This window comes from Chelonoidis abingdonii, chromosome 6 (assembly GCF_003597395.2).
Source record: "Chelonoidis abingdonii isolate Lonesome George chromosome 6, CheloAbing_2.0, whole genome shotgun sequence".
NCBI classification, from domain to species: Eukaryota; Metazoa; Chordata; order Testudines; family Testudinidae; genus Chelonoidis; species Chelonoidis abingdonii.
The window spans coordinates 20986673-21008597 of record NC_133774.1 but is presented as its reverse complement, the minus strand read 5'-3'; the positions used below and the strand labels follow the sequence as shown (position 1 = coordinate 21008597).

Sequence of the window (21925 nt, the reverse complement as noted above, 5' to 3'; positions counted from 1 at the left end):
CATCAATAATTGTACTTGTCTTATAATATATAGTTAGTTTTTCTATATGGAAATCTTAAAAAAATCTCCTTACATTTAAATTTATCACTCAAAATAAAGTTTAATAAGACAACAGTGGATAAGCCTACACTTAATTTTAAAACTCAGGGCAATGAGTCTCCAACACATTCAGGCTCACTCTACAACAGTAAAAACAGCTGCAGTCATTCGGGTTCGAGTTTGGACTCTGAAGCCCGGCATTGAGAGGTGGGCTTCAGAGACTGAGCCACAATATCTACACACTTGTTTTTAGTGCCATAACACTACAAGTTTGTAAACCAGAGCTAGGAGTCCTGCTGTTGCAGGTTTTAAATCACAGTGTAGACATTACCCAATGTGCATGTAATGAGAAATGGAAAATTCTGTGGCCAGATGACCATCTCCCAAGGAAGAGCCAAAAAACTTTTCAGAGGTCGTTTGAGACTAATAGAATAAAAAGATCTGCAAGAGCGTGTGATAACCTATTCTGTCACTGGTAAGCCGAACAAATTCCTCTGCAGGACAGATTAGTGCTGCCTATTTAGTACTGACGCTGTCAAGTGAGTGACCTTGTCTGTAGATAGTCAGCTGAGCCTAACTGAACAGGATGGATACTGTTTTAAATTCAAGCTGCACTCTCTCAGGGAGCCCAACATCTTTGCAAGAAAAATTGGATGACAAAGTATTTTATGTGGTTTGATTACCTCTTTGCTGTCCACATCTTTCCAAAACAGCCCGGGGCCCTAGCAACTGGAAATTCTTAACATTTTAACATTGTTTTTAAGGAAGACTTTTAAATTAAGAAACACCAGTTGTATCAAACATGCCAAATTATTCCAGAGCATACTCCGGCTATTTCAGTAAGTGAAACAGTAGAAGGAGTTCCCCTTTTTTCCCAGTCTCTGCCACAGAGGACCAACAAGAATCAAGTATCTTTTTCAACCAAGAGACACACACAATTCCTTTTTGTAGTTTCCAAAATAAGTCTCAGAATTGTTTACTGAAGTGAGTAACTCAGCTATTTGAAGTCATCATCTATATTTGATCTTATACATAGTAAAGATAATTGGTGCCCCCTTAATATTCAAGAGCAGATGCAGCCTTCTAAATTAAAGCAACAAAATCTAAATTAGCTGTAAAGATTTACACCATGGGAAAAGTTTGCAGATGTTTAGCTTTGATGTATAGAACATATGAATCTCCTGTGGGCACCTAAAATGCTAGTAGTCTCCTAAAAGAGTTATACACCTTTTTAAAGAAAGATTCTTTACTTTACTGACTGGCACCAATTCAGATGCTGGCAGTACAGGAGGGCAGGAACAGCAGACTGTCATACCAAGGATTTATAGCTCTCTATGTAAAAGTGGAAATTTATGCAATTCTATCTGCTACTCTGCATGGTACACTGAAATCTTCACTTACCAAAACTGTATTTGTGATCCTCTCAAAGGGTTTTTTTAAGTCACTTACACAGTACATCATGCAGGGTTCAGAATGGGGTGGGGTAGGGTAGAGGAGCTAAGTCTGAAGAAGAGGATGGTATTGTGGTTAAGGCACAGTTCTGGAAGGCAAGAGATCTGGGTTAGTTTCCCAGATCTGCTCAGGTTTCCTGTGCACCTTAGGTAGGTCATTTAAATCTCTCTGTACCTCAGTTACTCCAAATGCATAATAGGGATAATGAAACTTCCTGTCTGTCTCCCACATCTATTTAGACTGCAAGCTCCTTGAAGCAGGGAGTGTCTCTTATTATGTGCTAGGTGCAGCTGTATATACAATGAGAGCTCGATCTCCACTAGAAACCCTAAGAACTACTATAATAAAACAATCTCTGAAAATTTGCCTTCTGATTCTACTTTTCCATATCCCCACTGCAAATTCTGTAAAAATGCACAAGTAGAATTCATTACTGGACAAACAAACAAAGCTGAGGGGAGAATGGAGAGAGAGAGAGAAAGAAAGTAAAATGAAAAGTATATATGCATCAATATTTAAAGCTCCACCTTCATCCTGCAAAGCTGGTTGTAATTTCCTTGCAGTACAAGTAATTTTTAAATCACCAAATACCATAGCATTAAATGGAGAGGGGGGAACAGGAGGCAGACTTAGCACTAGACTCTCTCTGGACTTAACTTTAAGAGTCAGACCTCTAAGAAGGCAGCATGAGACACGGACAATAGAAAAATGACATCTCTGAAGAGTTTGCAGCTAATTTAAGGGAGAATTTAGGGAATAAGGAGTCCCTTTTTGGAAGGCAGAGGAGAGGTCAATTATTATGACTCTTGGGCAGCTGGAGGATCACACAGAAGATGCTGACCAAAAGAATGTTTTTGTTCAACAATATTCAGAGGGAAAAATTATGGGACTTAACACAGAGAACATACCGAGAGTGGCCCACAATAGAAATTGCAGAACCTTGTTCATGCCCCACGCAATGTTTGACAGCAAAGGAAGAATTCGGATTCAGAAACTCTTCTGCTTACCTGCATGCGACTAACTTCAGAAGTTACAATCCACACTTTCAGAATACCAGTCACTGAAACTGCTACGACAGTATCCTCTGATGGGTGAAAGAGGGATAGAAAAGAAATTACAATAAAATGAAGGATATGTTGTATAAGAGATTACAAACATCAAAAATATTCTAAAGTTTTTAATAAATTCATGAAGTGCTTGTTCCAAATTCAAGTGGATAAATTAGAACTGGCAAACTATACGCAAAGAAAAAAAGGCACTAATTTCCCATTTGTTCTTTTGCTTCGTGGGGGTGAGGAATTCTCTGCATACATACACAGAGCTCAAACTGGGGAGAAAAAACAATAATAGAGTGGCACTCTCCCAAGCTCTGCACACGGGCCAAGCTCTGCCTATGTTAGATGTCAAAATAAGACTCCACTCCAAGTAGATTGTGCAGATGTAATCACATGAGCTCTTAAGGGCTGCGTCTCCCTCTGTGTGGTTTGGATAGACCCATTCATAAGGCCAGGTTACATAGTAGTAAAGATTTACTGAATATGTATGGAAACTGAACTACACTACCATTCCTAGAAGCGACTGCTCTGAATTCCAGTTCAGGCCAGTATACAAAGCCAGGGTCTGAACAGTAATTCTTATTCTGTGGATTAACAAAAAAACAAAAAAACCTAAAACCTCCAAAAAAACCTGCTATCTCAAAGGCTACCAAGCCTGTACCATTCACCGACATCAAATTTTCTCTCTCCCTCAGAAAGATAAATACCCACTTGTATTTTTTAAAAAAGGTTCGAACTTGATGATTTTTGGCAAAAATAGCCTTAATTCTTCAAATGGAAGAAACATTTGAAAACTGTGCGATTTCAACATGAAGTGACTCCATTCCAATCTAGACTTTGCCAGGAGACTAGTACAAAAAGTAGCTGTTTTTCTTACTTAAAAAAGAAAAGTACAATAAACTCAAACAATTTCTCATTACCTTGTGTTCTATGGGATCGAATAATACTCATGGAGCTGATCCAGTCGGGAGAAATCTTTGACACTAAGGAATAAAGAACCTCAAGACTGGTAGCATCCACAACTAGAATTTCTGGGTAATGGCCATGACACAGTAGCCTGCCTTCACGCTGAGTCCCAACTGTGAACTGGTAGAACTGTTGTAAAGAGAACACAGTCCCTTAAGCAACCAGTTAATACTTTTTTAAATCACAATGTAATTATAGGTTTTTGATCTCTATGTTGTTATTTGTGTATTACAATTTTCTATTTTTATAAATTAGTTTGATAAGTTAGAATTCCTTGATTAACTAGAAGAGGCCAGCCAGGTAGTTACAATTTGTTTGTTTGTTTTTAAATCCACACCCCCTTCTGCCTCAAAACACACTGTGGTATTATATCACATAACCAAATATTTACAAAAAAAGTTTCAGAACTGGCTGACCAAAGATTTGGCTTTACATTCCATGGGGAGCGGTGCTACTTACCTGATGATAAATATAATCACTGTAAATTAATTCTTGACAATTTTTCAAAAGCTGAAATGCAACCCATTTCTAGGGTATGTGCCAACGTAGAAATATATTTTATAAACTGGCATAACTGAATTTGTGACGATAACAGCCCACTATTAGCAACAAGACTACAGCGATGGAGCTAAATAGTTCCTCAAATGCCCTCTCATGCATTTTAACATTTACATGAATACAATACCAACCTGTATTCCAGTATGGGTGCAGGCGAGTTTTGTAAATTCTATACATCTCCCATCATTCACATCCCACAGACACATCTCCCTAAAAAACACATATGGTAAGTAACTCTGATCATGCCCATGCACTTCATTTTTCAAAGGACTTGCAAGTTACAGAATTATTTTGGTTTCAAGAAAGCTATATTGGATCATCTAGTTCAGTGACTCTCAACCTTTCCAGACTACTGTACCCCTTTCAGGAGTCTGATTTGTCTTGCGTATCTCCAAGTTTCACCTCACTTAAAAATGACTTGCTTACAAAATCAAACACAAAAATACAAGTGTCACCGCACACCACAGGCGATGATTCCATGAGTGCTCTAGGACTGGAGCACTGATGGAAAAAAAATTAGTGGGTGCTTAGCACCCACTAGCAGCCAGTTATCCCCTCCCACCAGCGCCTCCCATCTGTCAGTGGCCCCACCGATCAACTCCTTCCCCTCTGCCACAGTGCCTCCCACTCACTGCGATCAGCTGTTTCACAGATTGCAGGAGGTGCTGGGTGGGGGAAGAGCGGGGATGGGGTGGAGCTAGGCAGGAAGAGATGCAGTGGGGGTGGAAAGAAGTGGGGTGGAGGCATGGGGGCAAGGGAGGCCTGGAGCAGAGCAGAGGTGTGGCCTGGGACAGGAAGAGGCGTGGCGGAGGGTACAGCTTGTAGGAAGGGGGCGGAACAAGGGGTTGAACACCCCCAGGGCCCGGAGGAAGCCAGCACCTGTGCAGTACACTACTACTGAAAAATTGCTTACTTTCTCATTTGTACTATATCATTATATAATAAATCAATTGGAATATAAATAGCACACTTACACTTTAGTGTATAGCATAAAAACCAACAAGTTATTGTCTATATGAAATTTTAGTTTGTACTGACTTCACTAGTGCTTTTTATGTAGCCTGCTGTAAAACTAGGCAAACATCTAGATGAGTTGATGTAGCCCCAGGAAGACCTCTGCGTATCTCCAGGGGTACACGACCCCCTGGTTGAGAACCACTGATCTAGTCCATTCCAAATGTTTAGGTCAGGTAGCAGTCAGCCTTTTTTAAATTTCCCTTCTCTTCTCAAAATCATCTCTCTCTCTTTTTTAAATCCACAGCCTTCCATGCAAAGTCTGCTTCTCTGGCCTTTTTTTAGTTACAATGGAAAGAAGAAGTGAGAAGCCAAGACTTGTCACAAACAATAATAAATATTCAGTAGGATGCTTGTGTAGAGCCCAGGGCTCCCGATTTCTCTCATGAAAATATTTTCAACAACCTTTATTTCCAACAACCTATTAAATACTAAGACTAAAGAGCTAGGTTTTCCTTTTCCATATCTTAAGGCAGTAAAAGCAGTGGTGCTTTATCATGTGGCAGTGAAGACTGAGGGTAATTTCACAGCTTTCAAATTGCTGAAAAGTGAAAGTATCACTTGTTGCTGCTATGTGATGGGGCAGACAGGTGCCACACTGGCACTGAGAGGGTTAAGAGGAGCCTGTGGACCCAGCTGATCCTGCAGTCAATGTCAGACATGGAGAAGTGAGTTAGAAGGCAGAGACTTTGCCTAGTTGAGATCTAACCAGGAAGGAGAACAGAGTTTTGCTGCTTCCTCAATGAGGAAAATCTGGTTCAAGCCAAGAACCTAAGGTTCCATGCTACATGGATGAGCCATTTGGTGGATGGGATGACCAAGCATAGGACAAGGAGAGACTAACTGCACAGACACAAGCCTAGACACCTGCCAACAAATCCTTGGATTATCCTGATTTTTAGTACAATGTTTTCCTTTGTTTTGGACTCTAACATGCTGGAAGAAATACAAAGGGGAACATACAGGAGGGCTAAAGGCACCAAGTCATTGGCTCTATGAGAGGCGACACTTGTCCATCAGAGACCTGCTGTGGGGAGTCGCTCCTTGACGAAATACAAATGGGCACCACCTAGACAACCAAGTTGCTTAAACTGAATCCACCAAATAAACATTTAAAACTATCATCTAGCGGAGATTTTTCTTACAGACCAGGAGAATGAGTATTATCATTTTGAAGTAGTTTTTCTCTTGGTTAATTCCACTCAACTTCCAGGCAGGTGAGCACAGCATCTCCAGAAAGGACTTTAAAAGGTTTTTATTACATTTGTTTTGCATAAACAATCAATTTCAGTGCTTATGCTCTTTACCTCATTTTGATTTTTTTTTCTTGTGTGTGTTTCAATTAATAAATTTCTAATATTTGGTACGAGTTTTACAGTGTTTGCACCATTGTATTAAGCAGACTGAATTATCTGTATTTCAAACCCCAGACCTTGTTTAAACTCTATGAGATTGGACAACGACTGAGTTATGTTAACAACTTTAGCCCATATATTCCATCTAAATTAAAAACAGACATATATTAGCGGATCCAACAACTATACCAGAAAGACATCCTCCCCTGGAGTTGGGCAGCTGGGCAGCTTGTGAGCAGTAAGATGGGCACTCCATGTCTGCTTGGGCAATTAAAATGTCCTAGGATGGGAAACACCAATGCTAGAAAATGTCCGCACCACTGAACAGTGGAGCTCTCACTCATGTTACTTGTGAAGATGCCTGCTCAGGCTCTCTACTAAGGTATTCATTACTCCCACCAGCTGCATTGCCAAGGAGAGTTCCAAAGCTTGATTGCTTACATGAAGAGCGGGTAAGACCTCACGTCTCACTGTTTGTTTATATAAAATACTGTCATCATGTTGTCTGATGTAACTTGGACATGCGTGGATGGACAAAGAATAGAAACCTTTTGCAAGCACTGTGCACTACCCAAAACGAGAGAAGACTGATGTGCAGTTTGCACTGCAGCGGAGCTCAGAAGCCTTATCTAGGCATAGGTTATCTAGGCATGCTCTCCAGCCCTGTAGGCAATAAGTGTCTTTGTGGGGAGTGGGAAAACAGAGGGAACCCCTACACACACAGGCTCTCTGGTTTCCCACCAGCTGAGGGATGAGAGGACACTTATGCTGGGCAAATGAGTTTTGCTTCATTAGTGTCTGTATGGAGCAGAGACTGCCTGGAGGCAACAGAAGAGGAGCCCTGCAAAGGGTGTCACATAGGTGTAGGCAGCCATATGGCTTAAAAGGACCAGGTAGACACAGACTGTCATCTGGGGGCTGAATCAGAACAGGGCAATGAGATCCCTTATCGCACTGAGTCTGTCTAGTATGTAAGTAAGTATGACTTGATGGAAATTGAGTTCAGATTTGCTCCAATAAAATCTGTGAGTTGTATGGGGATAAAGTGGACTTTTCTGGATTTACCTGAAGTCCCACAGCATGAAAGAAGTTGAGTAAGGAGAAGACTACCATCCATCCCTCCTGATCAGATTGTCCCGTGAGCAGCCAGTTGTCAAGATAAGGAAAGACTACTCTGCATCACCAAGGCAGCCATGTCACTGCCATGAACAACACCCTCATAAAAACTCTCTGTCTTTGAGGGGCTGAAGGAGCGAATATTATATTTAAATAAACGTTATTTTGTTTTCAAAGCAATTTTTACCTGAATGTCAATCCTTTGAGCGGAGGGCTGTATACAGGTCCTCCCACGGGTCAACAGAACTATCTATTCTGAGGAGTCCTCTGAGGGTCAGAGACAAACTCACTGATAAAACCCAGACAATTCCTCTAGGGCAGATCACCTCCTGTTACCCACTGAAATGGGCCAAACTGACAATTACAAATATCAGCAAGCCATTATTGAGGTGCCTCTGGTCCAAATTTTGGAGTAACAGTACAAGACCCAGGACTGACTCCTGCAAGACCTCACTAGATACACCCACCCAGTTTGACAGTGAACCATTGATAACTACTCTTTGAGTACAATCTTTCAATCAGCTATGTACCCACCTAATAATAATTTCTGCTACATAACATTTCCCTAGTTTGCTTATGAGAATGTCATGTGGGACTGCATTAAAAGTTTCCTAAAAGCAAGATATATCACATCTACCACTTCCCCTGCATCCGCTAGGCCAATAACCCTGTCAAAGAAGAGTTATGGGGGGGAGGGGGGAAGGGGATCAGAGGAGCAGCAGAAAGGAATTCTATGGTGTCACTGGTCGTGATGATGTCTAGGACCCATTCGTCCAATGTGATATGCTGCCGCATCAGGACACCATGGGGCAGGAGGTCAATGACAGAGAGTAACAGGCAGTACGGAGACTGGTTCATGCCTCTCTAGAGTCCCATCAAAATGTATTCTTGGTGGGAGGCTGGGACTGAAAGGGAATGACAGCACTGCGCTGTGCCTGCTGTGTTGTACCCTCTGACACTTCCTAGGGGGCTCATAGGCCCTTTTCTGATAGAAGGGCTAAGAGGCAGGATGGTGTCTATGAGGAGGTGGCTTGGAATATTTCCTCCAGGATGCCAGGGTTTATATCCCCAAGGAGTGGAGAGTTGCAGGAGAGTCCTTAAGGGAATGAAATGACTCACCTCTTTACTCATCAAATCAGGTTCTTACCCTCAAAGGGGAGATCTTCTACTGTTACCTGGATGTCCTTGGGAAGCCAGGAGGACTGAATGGATGAAGCCTGCCTCATAATGACCAGTCACTATGAAGCAGGAAGCCATATCTGCTGCATTGAGTGATGCCTGAAGGGATCTTCTGGCAACCAATTTCCTTTTTCAAGGATGGGCTAGAACTGGGACCAGAGCTCCTGTGGCAGCTAATTAGCTAATTCTGACAGTTTGTTGTAATTAATAGTCACGTGAACATCAATGCCTTGTAATTTGCTATATAAAGTAAGAGGCCAACGGACAAAAAATTATTTCTGCCGAAAAGATCCAGTCTCTTGGCATCCTTTCCCAAATCAGAAACCTACATTGGTCTAGTCTGTGACATTCCATGACAGCCTAGACCATTTGAGAATTCAGATTAGAGTGAAAGAACAAATAGTCTAGTCCTTTAGATAGAACAAAGTACTTTTTCTTTGCCCTTTTCAGAGACAGGGTATAGGTAGCTGGGGTGTGCCAAACCATTTTAGCAAGTTCCAATAGGACCTCAACAACAGGGAGAACCATGTTGTTAAGGTCCATAATCAGATGGATGTCCAGTAGCCCAGGCATTGGAACTTGAACCTCTTTCCAGGATGATCTAGAGAGTTTCCACAATCCTCACCAAAAGATCTTGATACAGATTATAATCATTGATGCTACTGCCTCAACTTGGAGAAAGAAGAAAAGGCTGCCATTGGATCCAGCAGTTCATGCTGAGCCAGCTATTCCTCTATAGGACCCTGACAGACCAAGTGTCAGCTCATGCCAAGGCCACTTGGCCCCAACTGAACACTGATGAATGAATAGCTGGAAACAGTCTGGCTCACCAGTGTGTTAGTATTATTAAAATAGATGTTAGATTTATAAAAATGTGTTCAGAGTTTAAGAAATGCTTGTAGGATACTGCAGTATTAATCTCACTTAATATAACCTTATAACATGGGATACAGATGTTAAGTATTTGCATTGTGAACCTCTAACTTTGTAACTCACTAAACAGGAAGGAAGCAATAATAAATGTAAAGGCTGGTTTCCCACAGAAGATGTTAGGTCCTACATACAAGAAGGCCCATTGCAACCAAAATGAGCCATTGTCAAAAATCAAAGAACAAAAACTTTGTTGATTGCTTCCCCCACACCAATGAAGAGGAGACATGCATGTGGACTCTTCCCATCAGCATGAACTCTGGGGGAAAGGAATAAAAATCCCTGACAAGAGAGAAATGTATTGTTATGTTGCTTGGACTCTGAGGGGAAGGATTACTAAGCATAAGCGAAAGATCCCCAGTGCTTGTCCTGGATAGCCCTAAAGGACATATAGATCCTGCTTAGCATACAAACTTTTAACATCTTTTGAAACCTAAGACTAACTCATTTTTGTGTGTAGGTCTACCTGCATTAACGTTGTAAATAACTCATTTCTTTTTCTTAATTAACAAATCTTTAGCTAATTTATTAGCAGATTGGCTACAAGCATTGTGTTTGGTGTAAGATTTAAAGTGCAGCTGATCTGGGGAAAGTGACTGGTCCTTTGGGACTGGGAGTAACCAGAATATTTTTGTGATTTTTGGTGAAAGGGATCATTTATCACAAAGGCATGCTTACCTGGGTGACAAGATAGACCAGAGTACTCAAGGGTACTGTCTGGGAGTCCATGTTAAGGTGGTTATAGTGCTTGAGGAGTTTGCACTTGATACTTGGTTGGTAAAATCTAAGTATAGAACTCACAATCAGTTTGCAGTTTGTGCTCTGCTTCTTAATAGTCAGCCCTGAGGTTGGTACTCTTGCTTCTGAGTCACTCCAGACAGCTTGACATCATCTTCCTCAAAATATTCTGGTGGGACTGAAGCTTCTTCTACCACTGACGTTGACAGGTACTCCTCATGAGCGCCAAGCTCACCTGACTAGGGTGTGGAGTCTCACTTGGAGCCAATGGTAGGGGAGAAGCAGTCCTTTTATTAGAGGAGCTATGAGATAATTTATCCCGCTTCTTGATGGGGTGTTTGGGCCTTTACCCTCCTCATGCCCCTTCTTACACAAGTCCTTGGACTTGCTCAAAGATCTAGAGCTACAGAGCATCAGTGCCTGGTGGCCACTACCCGGATGCTCCAATCAGAGTCCCAGGGAGCAAGAAGGCTGAGGATCAGAAAGGGGTCTCATGGGGAGCTCCATTAAATGCCTGCAGAGCCAAAACTCCTCAGACTGTCTATTCAGGAGGGAAGGTAATAGCAGTTTTGCACAAAAGGAATGTGTGATTTCCTAAGACAGGCAGCTCTTGTGAGGGTCACTAACTGGGACGATTAGGGAGCAGGACAGGCAGGGCTGAAAGCCTGGTATCTTGGGCATAGTAAGTGCCTTGGATGGTGAAACTAGTAAGGGGGAGAGGAGGAGGTCAAATCCCAAAGTCATCTAAATAATACTAACAGCTAAGAACAAATATTTACAAGAAAACAAAAAAAAAAAAAAAAAAGTGAGTCTGACTGTGAAGGCTAACAAAAGCTGAGGACATTAAATGGCTCCATCTCAGACCACAAGTAGTAGAAAGAGGCATCAATTCATACTGCCCTTTATGTGCCCTTGGTTCTGAACATGAGGAAGCATAGGGTGCAGATGTGGACCAACAACACTGCTATTGAAAAATCTTCTGGTCTCAGGTGCATTGAGGATTTGCACACCACAGTAAATAGCACTGGAAAAAGGTCATGACTGTTAAAACTAGCTTAATCAAGGGAGACCAACAGGAAGCCAAAATAATAGAGCTGCCTGAAGGCTGAGCTCTGAGGGGATGATGGAGGTAGTGCCTTGCTAACTCTCAAAAGCTTCTAACCTCCCCAAAAAGACAAAGCAGAGGATTGATTCACCAAGCAAATATGCAATTTTTAAAAAGATACCTCATTAAGAAGAGTGTTTCTGGCTCACTGCATAGAGAGACCTCTCAGACTCCAAGAGAACACATGCCAGCCATATTAGGCAGAAATGCCAGGGCTGAGGAAAATCAAATGGCTACATTCTGCAGATGATCTCTGAGTTTAAGGCCATGAGAAATGATGAGACACTGAACTTCTTGCAATAAAGAAGGAAATAAGTGACTTGGTAGCATGCTAGAGACTGGCCTAAGAAAAGCAAAAAGAGAGAAAAAGTACAGCAGAGCCGAATGGCACTGATGGAGCAGAGCAGCGGAGATGCAGCTTAAATTGGTTGACAGATTGAGAAGAAACAACAGAAATAAAGGGCTGCCTGGAAATGCTGAAAGAGGAAACCCAATCTGGTAAGTAAAAACTTTAATTGTGGAGTTGTTACATCTGAGCTTCCTAAAAGAGGTAAAAGTGGAGAGATCACATAGGATGCTGCTAACCCTCCACCCCCTCCATAATAATAATATTAATAATAAACCCAGAGACTTTAAAGTGAAAATTTATGATTATCAGCAGAAAAAAATAATTACGAAGCAAGCTAGAGAGCATTCAGAGCTCATATTCAAACGCCACAAGCTGCAATTCTTTTCATGACTTCTCTGTCATAACTTTAAAAAAGAGAAGAGTGCTGGGGGAGAAATTACAGCAACACTCAGAAGGCCAGATATCTGCTACAGAGGGAATTCTCATTTAAACTCTCATTCAGGTTCTAAACTCAGCATTATACAGTAGGAGGCTTGAAAAAAAAAAAAGGGAGGGGGGGATACTCCAGCCCCTTGAGAAATCCAAATTTCATACGTACAAGACGACTCTGCATAGGTAGTAATTACAGATAAGCTTATGAAAAACTCTTGGCAAAGAGTGAAATCAAGGAAAAAGAATATAGGAAAGCAAAAAGACAAAAGAAAGTCTCTAGCGACTGTATTGGCAATGGCAGTAGTGAAGCTGAACAAGAGAACTTGGATACCTGAGAATAACCTAAAGACTAACCAGAAGGGACTTCTTGGGAGTCACCAGGAATGAACAGTTGAATAATAACTATGTAAATGCTATAAAGGAAATAGTATGAATTTGCTTTAATTGGGGGTGATCATTAATAGCTGGGTTCTGTATTTTAAAACATAGATGAAATAAAAGGACAATAAGAGGAAGGAGCAGGAAGGAATCCCAAGGATGGAGGATATTGGAGAAAATAAAGAGGGGATGGGGAAGAGTGTTTAGGGATTCTGTGTAAATCCTCCCCATAACTCAAATGATCAGATGTAATCTATCCCTAAGGTTGAGGGTCAAAGTCCTAGAAGTGAAGATTGTACCTCCTCTGGATTGCAAGAGAAGCAGTCCAAGCATTCATAGGGAGAGTACAGAGTTCAGCAAAGCACAGTCATTTGGAGATTGTTTTACATGTTATGTTGATATTTTATTTGCGGTTTTAGAGTAAGTGGAATGCAGGAGAGGAGAGGGAAAAATCAGGATGTGGGGTGTGTGCAGGGGAAATTAATACAAGAAATATATATGGAAGTTTACAAACAGAAACCAAGCTATAATCATGAATGCAACATAATCAGACACAGGTGAGACATTGATCGGAGACAGATACATGACATCAAACAGCTAACTACCATAATTATTTCAAGTTTTTCAATAAGCTAAACAACTACTCTCAATGGTCTTCCTAAGGTGACATCTTTGAATGTAAAAGGGCTAAATGACGTCATTAACAGGGAAAAAAGCCATGGTAGAATAGAATTTAAAAAAACAAAATATATCACACAGATTATTCTTGTTCAATAAACTCATTTCAGGATGGATAAATTACAGTCATGAAAGCTAATTGGTTTCAGCAGACATTTTTTGCTTCGACCAAAGAAAAGAACAGACTAACAGGCATAGTAAACATACCTTTTCAAATTAAAGATCAATTTAAGGATAAGGAGGGACAATTTACATGGTTGAAAGGGACAATGGCTGGGTTTTTAATATCAGTTATACTCCCAGCCAAAAGCAAAAATCTATTTTAATGATTTCTTTAAAACACTGCCACACTTTGGGAAAAGGAAAATTATACTTTGAGGAGTCTTCAAATGCACACAGAATCCTTACTGGGACAGATCTTATTTTAAAAGAAAAAAGAAAAAAAAAAGACAAGGTGGATAGACAAGCAGATGCAGCAATAACTTCCTTGTGTCAACAATTCACTCTCTCAGATTGCTGGAGAGAACTGCATCCAGGGGAAAGATATTATACACTTTATTCATACTATCATCCGTTACATACCAGAATAACGCTAATGTTAATCCCTAAATCCCTAACGAAGCAGACGAGTTCTGCAAATAGTTGTCAACATTACATGGTCAGATCATGCATCAGCTAAAGTAATATTTGCTGCCTGGTATGGGTCACAAAGGTCACTTTTTTGGAAAATGAACTTCTTGCTTCTCCAAAACAAAGATCAGATTGCAGCACTATTGCAGGACACTATTCAATTCTTTCAAATAAATTATACAGACAATATAAAAAAAGGCTTTCTCTGGGAGGCAGGTAAAGCAGTATTTAGGGGGCAGTTGACAAGCACAGCCTCTCAATTGAAAAAAAAAAAAAAAAGGAAGTTCAAGAAAAAAATAGAATTAGCACAGGAGATTAAAAGGTCTTAAGACATTCATAAAAGATGCAGGTTCAAGAAAATCTCACAAAGACAACATAACTAATTAAGATTGGGGGGAAATGTATATGTTGAGGATAGATGCCACTGAAAAAGCCTTGGGTTTACAAATCACAAGTTTTATGAAAAAGGAAATAAAAGTGATAGTCTATTGGCTAAAAGCTTTAAGGTATCCAAGAGCATCATCTTCCATCGATTATCGGGCGGGTGGGGGGAAATCAGCAAAAGATAGTTACACACTCTGATGAAATGTGCTACTTTAGCTGTTTATTATAAAAATATCCATATCTCAGATACCTCAACCTCTGAAGTTATTCAAAAACATCTGGAAGTAGTAAGTTCACCAAAGATGAACAAAATTGATAAAGAAACTTTAGATGAAGAAATAACAAAAGAAGAAATCCTAGAGGTAATACCAAGTATGAACAGTGGTAAAATTCCAAGACCTAATGGCTTGCCAGCTGAATTTTACCAGGTATTTAAGGAGGTATTTCTGGGTCTCTTGAGAGGCACCTTCAACACTATTCTGTTAGGGGAGGAACTTCCTCAACCTACAAAAAAAGCTACCTAACGATGGAAAAGACCTTACCTTAAGCAGCTCCTAACAGCCCTTATCACTACTGAATCACTAAAAAGATTTTAGCAAAAATACTAGGTAGCCAATTGCCATCTGTGCTCCATCTTATATAAATCCTGATCAAGCTGTATTTTTTAAGAATAGACAGATTTGGAGGGTACCTGGAATTATCCATAATGCCAGATCAAAAAAAGATCCATTTATTTTTTTAATCACTAGACTCAGAGAAAACCTTTGATAGAATAGAGTGGAATTTGCTTGTTTCCATATGGATTTTGACCACCAGTTCCTTAAATGGATAATTGCTTTTCTACACCAGCCAAAAGCAGCTCTGAGAGTTACTGGGCTAAATCTCCCCTATTTGAATTCCACAGAGGGCCTAGGCAGGGATGTCCAATGTCTTCTCTACTTTTGCATTGGCCATGGAGAGACTTTTTCCACAGAGGATAAAGAACAAATCTACCACAGGAATAAAACTTGCAGGAACGCATCAGAAAACAGCATTATATGCAGATGTAATAATATTTTTACCTAAAACAAAGTATTTTACTAAAATTAGTTGCTAAAGAAATCCACAACTTTGGTATTAGATTTAAAGTAAATTACACCAAAACTGAAATGCTAGCCATACATTAGCCAAACTCTGAAACATCACTCCTCAAGAAAACATTTGGGTACTGGGCAACAATTCTATAAGATACTTGGGAGCTCAACTCTCAAAACAACCTAGAAGAGTGCTCTGATTAATTGTCAAACCACTACTTCAGCAAATGAAAAAAGATTTGTAGTGCTGGGGGAAGTATGCAAATTCTTAGGTGGGAGAACAGTGACAGTCAAAATGAACATTCTACCAAGGACATTCTTCTTCTTTCAAAGTCTTCCTTTGATTATTCCAGAAAAAAACTCTAACAGGAATACAGAGGATGCTATTCCATATAAATTCTACAAGAAAAGACCAAGACTGAGTGCATATACTTTGGACAGACCCATTAAACAGGGTGGACTAGCTGTTCCAAATATTTTATGGTACTATCAAGCCAGCCATCTCAAAGCAGTAGCAGAGCAGGGGTGATATAATGCACTGCGTCTTTATTGAACAAGAAAATTGCATAGTGTAAATATTACTAGCCAACTGCACTATGTGCTCTCATCTTATATAAAATTTAGATCAAACTGAATTTGTTTAATAAAACAGATTTTAAAAAAATCATACACTACAAAAATTTACACACATCCTTAAGCAACTCTATGGGTTTGGAATAGAACTAGAGATAAATTATTTTTCCTCACCAATGACACCCATCGCAAATAAACCAGGTCTTAACCCTAATCACAAACCAGAGAGATTCAAATATTGGGAGAGTCATAGAATACACACGGTTATTCAGTAAAGAAACTTCTGTAACTTATATGGAGATCAAAATTAACTTTAACTGGCCCATTCTCCCCTAGTACCAGTACTTTCAAGTCAGGCATTATGTTTCTCAGCACTATGGAAAACCTGTTTTATACAGAAAGCTAACTTTAAAAAAAGCGATAGCATCCAGTCAATTAGAAAACAAATAATTAACTACTTTATATCAATCTTTGCAGACAATTTTCCTAACAAAATCATGCCCGTAGATGACATACTGGGAAAAGGATATAGACAGACAAGTTATCCAGAGAAACGGCATTTGAACTAGAAAAGAGGACCAGCAATCTCAGTCTGTAGCACAATAAATAAAATTTAAGATACTGTTTCAATGCTATCTCATACAAGTGAGGTGGGTGGGAGAGGGGGCGGGGAGAAAGAATGGGGATAAATGCTGGCAAAGTTGTAGTGAGAGAGGAGATTTTATGCATCTGTGATGGACATGTAATCATTAGAGAGTTTTGGGACGCAATCCATAACCAAATATCATTAATTGTTGGATATTTATTATGCTTGGTAATTCTTCTAGGGCTTCCTAGAGGAAATGGTCACAAGAGAGAAAGTTGAAAATTAATCTTTCATCTACTAGTAGCTACTCTGCTATTGGTAGTCTCCACTGGAAAAAGAAAAATAGTCCAACCATAGAGGAATGTCTCAAAATATATGGAGGTTGTGGTTATAGAAAGATCAACACACCAATTACATACACAGCAAAATAGACAAAGGACAGATAGTTACAGGGCCATCCAGAGGGAAGGGCAAGTGGGGCAGTCGCGCCGGGTCTTTGGTGGCATTTCAGGGGTGGGGGGCCCTTCAGTGCTGCTAAAGACGCAGAGCGACTGAAGGGCCCCCCGCCACCAAAGACCCAGACCACAGCCAGGCGAGTACAAGCGCCACAGCTCCCCCACTTTGCCCCAGGCTCCCTGAATCCTCTGGGCAGCCCTGGATAGATATTTGGTTACCTTTTATTCAATAGTCAAATAAAGTACATTCACATTCTACAGATTCATCAAACCTCAGAATAAAATAGTTCAAATGCAGAAGCTGCATTTTACCAGTATATCAACAGATTTTAAAACATAAATGTGCAATATAACTTATGTTATACATTTTTCTTTTAAGTTGCTACAGCATCATTTGGGGGGTTTGATTTTTGTTTTTAATTAAAGCATTGTTTACCTTATGGAGCAATTTTTCAGCATAGTACCATGTGATTGCATCACAATTAATTTTTATTAATGTCAATAGGAGTTGTGTGTTTAAATCCTTTGCATTACACTGAACATTTACTCACTTTACCCAATAGTATGCTTTATTTAAAAAAAAAAAAAAAATTCCAAAATTATCCTTTTCAATTAATGAGAAAAGAATCAAGAGTGAAAAAAGGAGAACTGAATGAATAAAATGATAGAAAAGAAATTAAATTTTAACTACATATTAGTTTATACAATTATTCTCCACCAACAAGCTGTAGTAGGACTATCCTGCACCTACTAGGGTGAAAAATTGGGGCAGAGTGGGGGGTAATAAGTGCCTATATAACAAAAAAACCCAAATACCAGGACTGTCCATATAAAATCGGGACACCTGGTCATTCTCGCACCTCCTGAAGTCACTGAGAGCTTGACCACAGACAGGAAAAGGCATGATGAGTAAAAAATACAGGCCTGCTCATTGTCCCAATTTAAAACTGTGTGTCTCAGAAGCAATGGGCATTTGGTTGTTAAATGAGAACTAAGTTTGAGTCCACCTACATAGGCAGCTGTTTCCTATTCATCACAAAGTGGGTATCTGGATTTGCCACAATTTCAAGACAACCAGGTTTTGGCAAACAGAAATCCTGCATGGATAGCTAATCTAATTTGCAGATACAAACAACAACTGCATAATGAGGTGTTATTCAAATTGTTTAGCTAGTAAAAACCACTCTTTTTGAGGAGAATTAAAAAAAAAAGACTTAAAATTTAAGGCATCTTTACTATAAGAACTCCAATGTAAATTAAGTATGCTTTACTGGCTGTATTATCTGCTGTAAACCAATCTTTTTGTATAACAATGAGTTGTTCATGGTGCAAAATCAGGGATTGGTTGTGAGAAAGAGAAAGGGGGTGGGATGGAGGAGCAGTGTGAAAACAATCAGATTCTTTCTGGAACAGACATATTTACACCAAAGAATAAAATCTGCTTTCAGGACAGTTATCAGAGGGGTAGCCGTGTTAGTCTGGATCTGTAAAAGCAGCAAAGAATCCTGTGGCACCTTATAGACTAACAGACGTTTTGGAGCATGAGCTTTCGTGGGTGAATACCCACTTCGTCAGATGCATGTCAGATTCACCCACGAAAGCTCATGCTCCAAAACGTCTGTTAGTCTATAAGATGCCACAGGATTCTTTGCTGCTCTTTCAGGACAATGATACACACCTTAAATACAGAAAGATTAAATACAAGGTTTAGACATACTTCTAGATCTAATGGCAATTTAAAAAAAAAAAATCAAGCTTTTAGGTTAGTCTATGTGATCGGACTTCTCTATTTGGAAGTAGGGTATTTAAAGGACTAGATAAAAATACTTTAGAAAACCTATACTGGAAAGGGGTACTCTATTGTAAGTGATCTGATCTCTCTCCCTTCCATCTCTAATTTCCTTTGTTTTAAATCAATGAATCTACATATTACTTAATCTATAGAAAAACTCACCCACTTTCAGATGCACTCACTATATACTGTTTTTCACTGGAAGCAGAGGCTTTGGACAAACATGTAATTGAAGCTGTGTGACCAAACAGCAGCGCTCTGGGATTAATCTAGAATTACAGAAGTAAAGTATACAGTAAACTCACTGTACCTACTATTAGCAGAGCAGTTAATCACATAACCAGAAAGACAAGAAAAGTTTTCCAGAGGTTTTTATTTATATAGATGCATTATTAGTGCAGCTGTGGTAATATAATATTTTAAAAGTATGAGTATTTTATGAGAAGCTAGCTCTATGACAAGCTGGTCTGCTGTGCAAGAGAACCAACTGCCAACAGGTGCTGGAATGAAAGTATTTGAAAGACCCATAACTTTATTCAAACTGGCTCTACCAAGGATTTTTAAATTGGATGCTAAATTTGGATAAGTCATGCTGTATTGCTACAAAAATAATTAACTCAGTTTTCATTAAACCATGTCCTTCCCCAAAATTAAGGATTTTAAATTTAAAGTTTACAATAAAACAAAAAATTATTCATATTTATGAAAGACCATATCTACTTCATGTCCTATAGCTAGTATTTCCTGTTAAAAATATACACTCACCCCAAAGATTTGTGGTTGTATTAAACACTTGTATGGGTTCAAAAAATAAGTGCCATTAACTGCTTGAGAACCGCAGTTATCCAATATAACACCACTGCCTGATTTGTGTTACTGCTTTTATAAAAGGATTGCTTTTTAACTAAGAACTATTTGTTTCCAACAAATCACTATCGGCCATTAACAGCCCATTTGAGATGAGCACTTGTAGCTGAGAGTGTCAACAGCTGAAACCTGTAAGTAAGCAATCTCAACTACTAATCCCCCTTCTGATCCTGTTTATACAGAAATAAAGGTTAAAGAATACAGATATGCTTTTTAAAAAGTTAGTATTTAAAAAACATTAAATGTAAATTTCCAAGATTCCATGTCTGTTTTCATAAACCAATCAGCTGAAGCTGAAAGAAATGCCACATCTTTTCCAGCTTCTGGGTCAAGAAAGGTCATCAGACATGGGCAGGGAAATATTGGCTTTAAAAAATTAATTACCCTAGTCAACAGTAGCTTCCACGGAACAAGGATTGGAAAGGCATGTGTGAGAACTCTCATTTCAGCTACCGGTTGTCAAGTGAGATGACTGGTTGTCAAGTGAGATGACTGGCTTCAAACCTCAACTAAAAAGTTTACCTACATTCATCATTCATGTCAAATTGATCTAGGCCCGGAAACAAGTGACACAAGATACCAATCTTCAGCTGGATTTATTGATTTTCCATGTTGCAATGATTTTTTTATTTAAAAAAAAAATCAAATCTCTTCTGGAAAAAAAAACACTAAACCTATGAATATCAATAATTAATACGAGGTACAGGGTTTAGAGTTTTTGGCCTACAGAAATCTTGCATGGATAGCCAGGACCGGCGCTACTGTTTTTAGTGCCCTAGGCGCACGGCCATTTCGCTGCCCCGCGTGCTGGTCCTGCGGCTCTGGTGGACCTGCCGCAGGCATTCCTGCGGAGGGTCCGCTGGTCCGTGGTTCTGGTGGAGCTGCCGCAGGTCCACTGGAGCTGCGGGAGCAGCGGACCCTCCGCAGGCACGCCTGCAGCAGGTCCACCAGAGACGCCTGCTGCCCCCTCCCCCCCGGCAAAATGCCGCCCCTCAATAATCCTGGTGCCCTAGGCGATTGCCTAGGCCACCTAAACGGAAGCGCCGGCCCTGTGGATAGCTAATCTGATTTGCAGGTGCAAACTACAACTGCATAACTGAGGTGTTATTCAACTTGTTTAGTCAGAGTAAATACTCTTTTTGAGGAGAATTTTAAAAAAGACTTAACAGTTAAGGCATCTTTACTGTAAGAACTGCAGTATGTTAAATTAGCTGGACTGACTAAAATTATCTATTGTAGACCAAGCTCTTTACATAACACTGAGTTGTTCATTGTGCAAAATCAGGGATTAGTTGTGAGAAAGAGGGAAGGGATAAAGGAGTAGTGTGAAAACAACTGCATATTTTCTGGAACAGACATAATTACACCAAAAAATAAAATACGCTTTCAGGACAATGATATGCACCTTTAAATACAGAAATATTAAATTCAAGATTCAGACTTACTTCTAGATTTAATGAAAGGTCCCAGAGAGATATCTGTCCATCATGACATCCTGTGACAATCATTGAAACATCATCCATTAACAGTATGGCTGATATGCAGTGTGTGGGAGCTTTGCGACCCCAAAGCACGATTGGTAGAACAAGGCTGTTTCCTGCCATTTTGCTTTTACTCCTGTAAATTTTATCAAGATCATAAGTATCAGAGATGGAAGGTTTCAAGACTTTTGTCATTTTTGCAGCCTTATGGATTTAAACTCAAATCAAAACTCTGTAAACTGTGCAAAAAGATTACAGTGTTGGTCAGAGCCGATTCACTTACCACATCCTCATCCCCCGATAAACTTAACAACAACATTATCATCCATTATACCTACTGTAAAATACAAAACATGCTCAAGGTTTTTCTTCCTAGTCATTGAACATTTTAAAATGTGTCTTCAATTAGTAACCAGGGTCAGAATAATAGATACTTTAAGAAATCATCTGTAAAATTCAGTGGTTTGTGATATTATTAGAACCTCAAGATGCATGCAAGAGTTTGTATTATAATATATTGTTGCTTACACTTCTTTAACAGGTGGCTTTTCAACACTCAACTCAGTCATTTTTCCCCTAAGTGTTATTCTTCTCTTACCCAAAGTGTTTAAGAAGTAAACGTCTGAAGTGGTGTACACATATCTATTTGCTAGATGCTCAGTGAACAGAGAACTGACATGGTTTGTTTTCCTCCCCATTTATCTGACATTGAAAAAATACTGACTTGAAAAATACTTGGA

The 21925-nt window shown here is 39.6% G+C and overlaps 1 protein-coding gene across 5 annotated transcripts in view; it reads right to left on the bottom strand.

Annotated features, from left to right (window-relative positions):
* Window positions 1–21925, bottom strand: part of WDR7 (WD repeat domain 7) — a 359997-nt gene that overhangs the window by 316885 nt on the left and 21187 nt on the right. For all 5 annotated transcript variants that reach the window (XR_004376795.2, XM_032802575.2, XM_032802574.1 and 2 more), the window contains exons 2-6: window positions 21150–21321; window positions 19000–19106; window positions 4202–4280; window positions 3467–3641; window positions 2499–2575 (exon numbers count right to left, since the gene is read on the bottom strand). Coding sequence is in view for 4 of the 5 variants with exons in the window: in XM_032802575.2 (XP_032658466.1) it covers window positions 2499–2575; window positions 3467–3641; window positions 4202–4280; window positions 19000–19106; window positions 21150–21308 (597 nt within the window). In the remaining variant the exon portion in view is untranslated. The remainder of the gene's footprint in view (window positions 1–2498; window positions 2576–3466; window positions 3642–4201; window positions 4281–18999; window positions 19107–21149; window positions 21322–21925) is intronic.